Source organism: Cornus florida, unplaced genomic scaffold (genome assembly GCF_030987335.1).
Source record: "Cornus florida cultivar Cherokee Brave unplaced genomic scaffold, ASM3098733v1 CherokeeBrave_3.0.0_Hap2_Chr09, whole genome shotgun sequence".
Taxonomy (NCBI): domain Eukaryota; kingdom Viridiplantae; phylum Streptophyta; class Magnoliopsida; order Cornales; family Cornaceae; genus Cornus; species Cornus florida.
Genome location: NW_026775579.1, coordinates 75,438,356 through 75,449,032, shown reverse-complemented (window position 1 = coordinate 75,449,032; position 10,677 = coordinate 75,438,356). Strand labels below are relative to the sequence as shown.

The 10,677-nt window shown below is 31.7% G+C and overlaps 1 protein-coding gene across 1 annotated transcript; it reads left to right on the top strand.

Moving 5' to 3' along the window:
• The first annotated feature begins 2,703 nt into the window (after positions 1-2,703).
• Positions 2,704-10,469, top strand: LOC132274458 (ankyrin repeat-containing protein NPR4-like). The gene is made up of 8 exons (XM_059775728.1): positions 2,704-2,763; positions 2,989-3,482; positions 3,566-3,619; positions 3,733-3,876; positions 4,956-5,063; positions 8,018-8,065; positions 8,158-8,654; positions 9,661-10,469. The coding sequence occupies exons 5-8, from the start codon at positions 4,958-4,960 to the stop codon at positions 10,345-10,347; spliced, it is 1,338 nt and encodes a 445-aa protein (XP_059631711.1). The 5' UTR covers positions 2,704-2,763; positions 2,989-3,482; positions 3,566-3,619; positions 3,733-3,876; positions 4,956-4,957; the 3' UTR covers positions 10,348-10,469.
• Positions 10,470-10,677: the final 208 nt, after the last annotated feature.

Below are 10,677 nucleotides of genomic sequence, written 5' to 3'. Positions count from 1 at the left end.
TGGGTTACGTTAGAGGGGGAGAGAGAAAGACAGAGAACCATGAAAGAGAGGTCTGTAATGAAGGCAAGGGATTTTTTTGTCTTTTAACTTTTTTATTTTAAATATTAATGGAAATGGGTGAGAATGGAATGGTCATTTCATATCTTAAGAAGAGATACGACCATTTCAGTTTTTTTTATGAAAGAAACAAGTTGGGATTTCCATTACACTTTTATAATAACACACCAAATAATAGAAAGAGAATTATAAAGTAGGATGATCATTCGATTTCTTTCTCTTCCAGCCTACCATACTAGTCCAAGAGAAAGGAAATTAGGAAGTGGAATTCCATTCTTGCCTACCAAATTAACCGTAAGTGTGTGTCATGGCCAAGCCGAACAAAAGTAGCTGTGTGTATCTCACATGCGTATTGAACTACAATATATTAGTTATTTCATGCATGCGAGGACTCTTGTAAATTATATATGATCAATCATATGCAAAGTTTCAGTGCAATTATTGTGAAGATTGGTCCACCCACTTCTTTCTTTTATTTTTATTTTATTTTATTTTTTTTTGGAAAAAGAAAGATGATAGAAAAAGTGACCATGAAGTGCAAGAGTAGTGGTCTTGTCATCAGATAGAAAGAGATGAAAAAAGAACAAGAAAGTGTGAATTGGGTGTATACTAATGGAGGTAATGATATCTCCCTCGGCCCCATTTTAAGGAGCTGAGTAATTACACAGTAGATAGCCCTGTGAATTAGAATCTATTAAAGGATATAAAGAATAAATTAATGCATCTCTCTCATTGAATCTTGTGAAGCATGATCAATGATAGATTCCATTTAGTTCAGTACAACTATAGTGGGGTGGTCCACCCCAGGTATTTCAAGGAAAAAAAAAGAAAAAAAAAAAAAGAAAAGAAAAAGATGAATAGCATGCACTGGTGCTAAGAAAAAAATAAATAAAAATGAGATATATCAATTACATTCCTAGATTTAAAGTGTCATTTTTTTTATATTTTTGGCTGTTATAAAATATTTATTTTCTTTCAAAATAAGTGTTTACCTTTTTTATTTTTATTTGTCTCAAAATAAATATTTCATTTAAAAAGTCAAAAAGTATTTTGGCCTTGGTGCACTAACCCCCCTGGTTTCAAAACATTGCACAATGTCCCTTCTCCTTTGTATTTGTGACGACAAACCACCTTAGTGTTGCAACCTAATATGCTTACCCAAAATTAATGAATGGAGTTATTTGACTTTTTAAAAGGATGGGTACCTTGAAAAATAATATAAGACCTAATCTTCAATCGAAGAATGGAGAAAACTGCACAAGCACGTGTACACACCCTAGTCAAATGTTATGTTTCAAGAAGTGGGGGACCGTGACATCTCACATTGCTTAATGGGAGAGATTGTTGACACTTACTTTTGTGGGTTACTCTCAACTATTTAAACTATTTTAAAAATTATGAATACAAAAAATGTGCAAAACAAACAATATCTCATGAAAAATAGATTGTTAACAAAAATATAGGGTTAGGCATAAAACCTTCCACATCTGATGGAAGGAAGAGATTGTTAGCAGCATTTATTTGCGTGAATATGCCCTACTTTGCGTGAATATGCCTTGCATTGCGTTTCAAAGCACAGAATGTATATATATATTATATATATCACTCTCAATTATATCTCTTTTGTCCATCATATCTTTTCTCTTATCACGTGGATTCTCTCACACTCTCCAAACAGAGGACGACTTTAATTATGGATATAACTATATAATCTGATGGTTTCTACAAGAATTGACATTGAGTTGTATATATTTTTAAAATTGTTTATTGATATGTCTAACGAACAATTCTTTTTAATATTAATATCCTCTTAATATATACATGGATCGGATTTAATACACTGATTCACATTAGTGCATTGAACTGATCTTCATAAATGGATTGATATCAATTATTTCTTTTACCCTATCATCTTCTAATTCCGTCTCTCCACCATAAAAGATAGCCTGATCCCAATTAGCGAATCTCGAAGCCGGAATGGTTTTCTTCGACCCCGGAATCAAGGTTAATTTATATATTTACAAAGGAAAAGAACAAGAACATGTAAAACCCGATCTCAAACAAGGTCGCAGCTTTTGTCAATGAGGAAGTCATTAAAAAATTGTTGTTAGTCTTTTAAATTACTTTAGTTTTTTAATTTATAAGAATAATACTTAGATCCTCATTAATAAAGATTTACACCATAATAATAGTTAATGTAAGTCAATAATAAATGAGCATATCATCTTAATTACCAAATTAAATATGATAAGGTAGATACTCACTTATCAAATTAGAGATAATGATTTGATTACCATTATGATTTAGTAATTAAAATAGAATGTGTCAATATGTTATTATTCCACACTAACCGTTAGTAGTATAATGTAAATCTTCACTAATGAAAACATAAGTATTACTCAATCTATAAAAAGACTAAAGTTTGAGAATATGAAGGTAAATTTTGTAACTTGAGGTTGTATTTAATGGCAAACTAACTGGATTTCTTTGCAACTTTTCTTTAGCATAGGGGACACGGGCAAATTTTAGAACGTACAAAGGGGGCAACTTGCAAAAATTCTATAGTGCAGGGGACTTTTTTTGCAATTAACCCTATAATTCTACTATAAAAGACGAGTGCTGGAACGTAAATAATTGTATAATTAAAAGCTTAATTCCAGGAGTCTACGAAAGTGAAGAGAGGAGGGTTGCCTTTTCCTTAATCATGTAAGATATTATATATCATTTTTGTTAAGGCATGTTAATTTGCTTAATTTTGAGATTGAAGTGGGAGTTGTAATTAAGCATTTTTCTTTCTGGGTTCACTAAATTAATTTTCTGAAACTCCTGAAATTCAAAGTTGTTTCAAATAAATCCTGTCAATTAAACTCTTATATAAATTGTACTAATAGTTATGTGTGTGAATAAATATACATATAATTATGGATGCAGGGAAACGGAGAAAAAATCAGAAATAGCAGCTGAAAGGGATGATAGAATTAACAATATATCCCTATATAGGGCCTTGGTGAAGGGTGATTTGGAAATTGTGAAAGAATTACTGGATAAACATCCGGATGCAATATACAATAAGATTTCCACAATAGGGGAAATACCTATTCATATTGCTGTTTCGCACGGGCACCAGGAGGTGGTGACGGAGCTACTTATCAGGATGATGACTATGAATCGTACGAGTAGTTTGGATGATGAAAAGCTAAGCATAAGAGATGAAAATGGTGACACACCACTTCATATTGCTGCCAGGGGAAAAGCGAACACCACAATAGCGAATGCATTAGTTCACCACTTACCCACGCTCCTACCATTGGGAGATGCATATGGACAGCTGGCAATCACCCTCGCCGCAATTTTCGGCAACTGGGAAATGTTGAAGTTTTTAAGAAATCACGGCTTGGGAATTGCCATGCATCGTCATTCCGACAGTAAGTAGATAAGCCTTCAATTAGTGTTTTAGGCTTAAATGATCCATAGAGTTTTCTAATTAAATGTTTTGTTTGACTTTCAGGTCATGATCCGAAATGGATTATTTTCACCGAATTTATTAAGAGCGAGAATTTTGGTATGTATATACTTGAATGAAATATTGTATATGTTAGCTGCGAGGCATACAAAATCTCATTATATATATATATATATATATATAATTCATAATTTTGATACATGCATCCATAGGTTTTGCACGGCAGATCTGGTCCAGCGGGGAATCGGAATTGATGATTTTTGAAAAAGACTTGTATATAATGGCAGAGATGGTCTCTGTATTCTCAGATGCAAATCAGCTCACAAATTTTGAAAGATGGATGTCCAACTGTTAATGTATTATGCTCATCTACTTCTATCTTTATTTATTAGATTGCTTTCAATGTTTAAATAAATTTTATTTTTAGACTTATTTTTCATGATTTAGAGTTTTCTTTTATTATAAATACAATTGAAGCTTCAAAATTGTTTATTTTGATCCAAATACTTCTAAATTATAATAGAGCAACATTACCATTGTGTCAGGCCTATCCACGTAATTATAAAAATATATATAAATTGTTTAAATATTTACAATTTAAATTGTTTAAATATTTACAATAAAAGTTCTTTACAATAATTTTTTTCATTTATATTTAAATATTAAAAAAAAAACTCTAAGAAATATTATATATATTTAGAAATTTATATTTCCATTCCTATGTCTTTCACTTGCTTGCATTTTTGTCGTTTAAAATTACTCTCACCGCTGCACGAAATATGAGTAAAATCATACTTGGTCTTTGAACCTACACGAAATTTTAACACTTCCAACTAGTAACAAGTTGTTAATGTATTTACCAAAAAAAAAAAAAAAAGTTGTTAATGTAAATTGGATGTGGCCCCACTCTAATGTCATGGTCGAGATCATATCGATGTGGGGTCGCCCATTGTAGAGGTCTTTATTATGTGTGCATATATTATATAATACACACGCATTAGTAGTGCTCTACTCATGGTGAGGGATTGGCGACGTACCTTTCATAATTAATATTTTTTATTCGTGAGTGAAATTTGGATACCCTAGAGTGTGTGGTCTAATTTATATCTCTTCTTCTTCTTTAATGTGAAAAATAGAAGGTTAAAGTCTCCCCAAAACTATGGTAAGAATTTTTGTCAAAAAAATAAGTATATTTCCTCAAAAGTATTGTAAGAATTTTTTGTCCAGAAAATAAATATATTAAAATTTGGATTCAAATTCAACGATTAAAGAAGCAATTTTACCACAAAAAACTTAATTTAATTCCTCTGGTTTACTCTGCATACCTACATGATTTAATTACTCTGGTTTACTCTGCAAACCTACATGATTTAATTATACTGTAACTTTTAAATTCTATTAAATGATATTTTATCTTTCTTTTTCTTTCTGGAAGGTATGCATGTGCTATACTCTACCCTTAAAAAGGATATGAATGCTATGGATGCAATGGATGTGTTTACAAATCCCAAATCTCCTTCCAAATCCAAACGCTTCATCAAAGGTATAATTTATTCAATGGGTGTCTCTTAATCTCTTTGTCCAATATTTCATTGAAACTATTTGATTGGGTATGCATGTACTTGTGTCCTTTCTATATTGATTGAAAATTTTATATTGACTATGAATAAATTATCAAATTTAATCAGTTCCCAATAATGTGATATTTTATTTTTTATAAATTCAATTCAATAAAGTTAAATTGGTAATGTTATAAAAAATTGTCCATTGACTTTTCAATTGTAACAATTATTTCGGGACAACTAAAAATAGAAAAATGGGCATTTTTTGTGAGACGGAGGGAGTAATAACTAAGAACAAATTGCAAAAATACTCTCCCAACTATTATATTTTTTATAATAACCTTTCTGAAATATCATTTAACAAAAAACACTTCCAATTTTACTGAAACTTGTAAATTACACATTTGAGTTAATTGACCTAAGTCGCATAATCTTTTTAAAGAGTTGCTCTCATGCTCCATTCGGGAATTGGCACTCTGAGAGCAAATTATTTCATAATTTGCAAATTCAATTTTTACGATTTGTGAATCCTTAAATTATGAATAACTACATGTGATATTTATTATTAAAACTAATTACCAAAATATACCTAATACTAAATTAAAAAGGTTACAAATGTGCATAACTACGAATAAACCTACAATACAAAAAAAATAAAAATAAATAAATAATAAAAAATATATATATATTAACAAATCGGTTTGATATTTTATTTATTTATTTATTTTTTTTCAGTTAAAGTGTAAGCTTAATCCGTTTGATATTGTTGTTATCTTAATATTAATCAATTTTGTTTCCTTATTTAAGTCTAAAAATCTAAATGTGTGTGTATGGTATGGTGTGTACATATATATTTGCAAACAAATTATACAAATACTTTTTATTTTACTATAACTTAGTTAAGACGTTTATTATTTCTTAACTCTTCAAAGTATTCATTTAATGTACAAATATTTAAACAATGTCTTTAAGAATATAGATTGAGGTCGCATTTCTGTAAAAATAAAAATGTGCTATAATTTTTGTATTTTAGTTGTTACTAATTTTATGCATCTCCTAATATAGAGAAAATAAGATTACTTGTAACTCAAATACATATCTTAGTGGCCATGAAATTATATTTTTAGTATTTCACAAATTATATAACAGCCTTTTACTATATGTACAAATATTGAAAATATTGTGCACACATAATAGTATAAAGTATATAAGTTCTTTGACCAAATTTTAAATTTTCTATTTTTTCACTTTCGCTCTATGTGCTCTATGTGACTTAATAGTTGACTTTTTAAAAATAACGAAAAAACTCATAATAGTATGTGTTAAAGTGAGGCCAACGCTTGCCTCCTACCCCACGAGAAGGAAGTTCATTAGACGAGAAGGAAGTTCATTAGATAGGTGATGGACCGAATGAAAGGTTAACATGTGTCTTAAAAAGTAAATTAATATTAAAAAAATTAAAATAAAGATAGTACCCTTTTCTAAATGGTACTCAAATCATTTAAAACCCATCTGAAGAAATCCTCTCTCTCAACCTCCAATAAAACCACCACCACTCCGTCTTTCTCTCTCTCCACTGGACCCTCACTTCACCACCACCGCTCCTACCCTCTTTCTGTCCTTCTCTCTCCCCACCCTAATCAGTTGTATTGGTATTTTGGGTGTTGCAGAGATTTATGTGTACGTGAGGAAGAGAGGAGAGATGATGGTGATGGTTGAAGTGAAACACTTACTTGAGCTGAACGGATAAACCATCAGTGATATTTCAACAAATTATTGGAAGTCTAAAACTATAGAAAATCAATATCTGTAAAGACCGTAATAAGAATTATATATTGAAATATGCTAGATTTTGTTTAACCGTGGAGAGACATAAAACCCTGTTAAAAACAGGTTGAATTCAATACTAATATTTTTTTAATAATATTTTAAATTTGAATCAGGTGTTATTAATTACTTGGTCCCTGTTACCTCTAAGAACTTTCTTCTTATTTGTAATTAAAAGTCATTAAAAATACAAATCGTTTAAGTTAATTTGTTTTTCATAACAACCTCTTTTTCAATATATATATATCTATATTATATCAGAAGTTTTTTTTTTTTTTTAAATATACAGGGGTATTAAAGTCATTTCATATGACTATTAACATCCGTCAGGGGATTAACGGAATGGCCTTATTTGCTACTTTGTGACAATTTGAAATTTTATTTGTTTCAGTAGGGGCAATACCTACAGGATTTTAATGGTTGAGAGGCTTTTCCTGCAACATCTATTAGAAATAAAAGAAAGTAAAAAATATTATATTGTATTGCACTAATAATATAAGAGTACATAGTGTTTATATGAGAGAGAGAACATGTGTAGAAAGTAAGTAAACCTTACATATAGTAATGAAAATAGGTGGAGACAATTAACACTAACCCTCATACACAATAGACAATATAATCTAACATTGTCTAACCATAATTACTATACATATTGATGAAATGGCTGATGGCACCAAGTATGGGAATACATATGCGCATTCACTTGATGGAAATAACCACTAAGATTCTTTAGGACTCTACCCTTAATTATGACTTTCCTAGCTTATTGGCAGAGCTGCACAGTATTTGAGCTATTTATTATTATTTTTTTCACCTAATTGCACCCCTCTAATTAGTTTTCATGCATTGTCCTTGTAAATTAAAATCCCGTGTCATTATATGGAATGACCTGTGATTTATGTGTGCCGGTGTCTTAAACATGTGGTAACTTGAGGTGAGGGCAATATGAAGAGGATGCCTGCATGATTCAAAACCATTGTATATGATATATGTTTTAGGAATTAATTATCAATTAGATATCTGCTGTTGAGACAATTCAGTTTTTTTTTTTTTTTTTTTTTTTTTTTTTTTTTTTTTTTTTTTTTTTTTTTTTCTTGATGTATAACAGTGCGCCGTCTTCTGAAAGGATCGATATTAAGTGTTCTTAAAGCAATAGGTACGCAAAGTGCTACTATTCATAAGGTTACTGCATGTTTTCCCAATACTTTTTCTTTTTTTATTTTTTTACTTCGATAAGAATTGGTTCAGGTATTGAAAAAATATTGAGTATGAGGCTAAAAAACAACCAAGCCCGTGAGCTACTCAGCAAAATGTGTTCCCCAATGTGGACTTTTGATTCGAAACATGTTCAAGTATACCTTGAGGCAATAAAAAGAGCCATCAAATGTGGGAATGCAGAGTTTGTTGAGGAGGTCCTGAGGTCGAATCCTGCTTTGATATGGGGGAATAAGGAGAATAAGGAAAGAGGAAGCATATTTCACATTGCAGTTGCTTTCCGCCAGGAGAAAATATGGAACCTCATATATGGATTAAATACCGAACATAGAAACAAAATCATTGGAACTCTGGTAGAAACAAACAACTTGCTACATATAGCTGCATGCCCAATGGTAATGTCTGAAACAATAGGAGCTCCAGATGAAGCTTCAAAACAGCCGATGCAAAGAGAACAACAGTTCTGGAAGGCATTCAGTGAGGCTCCAGGTACAGCTATGAAAGTGCAGAGAGAACTACAATGGTATAAGGTGGTAATCTATTCTTAACTTTGAATATATATTATCGAAATGTTAATTATTCAACTTAATTGTGATTTGGATAGGGTGTGAATTGGTCTAGAAGTAATTGGTATTAAACGACCCTGTCATTGTATATTAGTGATTAAGATTAAGATCAAAGTGGCGAATTAATGTTCACACATATGCATGAGCACACAACCAAATGTACAAGTCTTATTTGGTAGAGACTTGTATATAAATGCTTATAATGCTTTTTAAACCTTAAATATTTTTTTAAATGGACGAAGTTTTGCTCTATATATATATATATATATATATAGTATAGAAGCAATATGTTTGTACGTAATTCACTTCGGATATGATCCAACGGTTTACTCACTAGACTTTGGAGTTTGGTAAGCCCAAAGTTTGGGGTTCGCGTCCTGCTGGGTGTTCTTTATGGCTATCCTCCGCTGCCCCTGCAGTGACTTACCCGGCCCGGGTGGGGAGGTGTCATTCCGGGTCCTCGGAGATTAGTTGGGTTGTTGAGGGATCCTAAAAGTTCGTACCATCCCGAATACCCCAGGTTAACTAAAATATATATATATATATATATATATATATATATATATATATATATGTATGTTTGTACGTAGGACCAAAAACATCCCAATTTTTATGATTTAAACTCAACTCTTCTTTGGTAAAACCTTCTCAAACAACTTTTAATTGCGATAGTTAGATGTAATCTGCTATTATAGTGCGTGATGGCTTGGATTGTTTCCTGCCTTGCAATTGTAAGGGAAAATGGAGGGATGAATTATTTGGTTGTAGCAATCTACTCCCATCGATTTGGATTGAGTACTGTAGTTTCTTTCGACCATAGAATTGCCCCCAAATCAATGTGCTATGTCTTTGAGCCCTTCTATAGACTCATATAAATAGTGGAATTAAACAAGAATTTAGCTAGATTGGAAGTGGTCAGAACTTTCATTATTAATTTAATTACTTCTTTCTCATTAATCGTGATATATAGGAAGTGGAGAGGATGGTACCATCTTCATACAGAATTCTTGCAAACAATAAAGGAGAAACTCCTCCAGCTTTGTTCTCGAAGTGGCACTCTGAATTAGTCAAAGACGGAGAAAAATGGATGAGAGATACAGCAACATCTTGTACAATTGTGGCCACTCTCATTGTTACTGTTGTATTTGCTGCAGCTTTAACATTACCGGGTGGTAATGCTGATGATGATCCAGAGCAACCAGAGCACCCAAGGTCATTGCATTCAGGGGATCCCAAGTTCCTATGGCGAACCTCCTTTATGGCTTTTGTTATATCAGATGCGTTATCTCTATTCTCTTCAGTAACTTCAGTGTTAATGTTCTTGAGCATACTCACTTCACGCTTTGAGGAGAAAGACTTCCTTGAGGCATTACCCAAGAGATTGATAATTGGTCTTGCTACCCTTTTCTTGTCTATTGCAGCCATGATGGTAACTTTTGTTGCCACTCTTGTTATGGTACTTCGCCGACGAATAGAATGGGCTGCTGCTCCTGTTGCTTTGCTTGCTAGTGTCCCAGTAACCTTATTTGCTTTATTGCAATTTCCCCTGTTTCTTGACATGGTCTCATCTACCTATGGACGTGGTATCTTCAATCGGAAAACAAAATGTTCCTTCTTCAACAACCCAAATAACTATTTTCCTCAAAAAAAGAAGTGATTCCTTTGATGTATAATTAATATGCAATGACTGTGGTGGTATGATGTATGTCTGTTATTTGTACTTGTAATTTTACGATTGATGCTTAAAGCAGAATAAACAGTTTGTCTGTTATGTGTGTTTATATTTCTAAAACATGAAATTGGTATTCTTATCAAGGTGAATGCATCTCTCGTAAAAAAAGAAAGAAGATGTATGGTTGGACCGGTTGGTATTAAGTACATATAAATACAATATCATATTTTCTCTGATAGAGCTTCAAAATTGTTTATTTTGAACCGATAACCTCTAAATCATAATGAAGCAATATTACCATTGTGTCAGGCATAC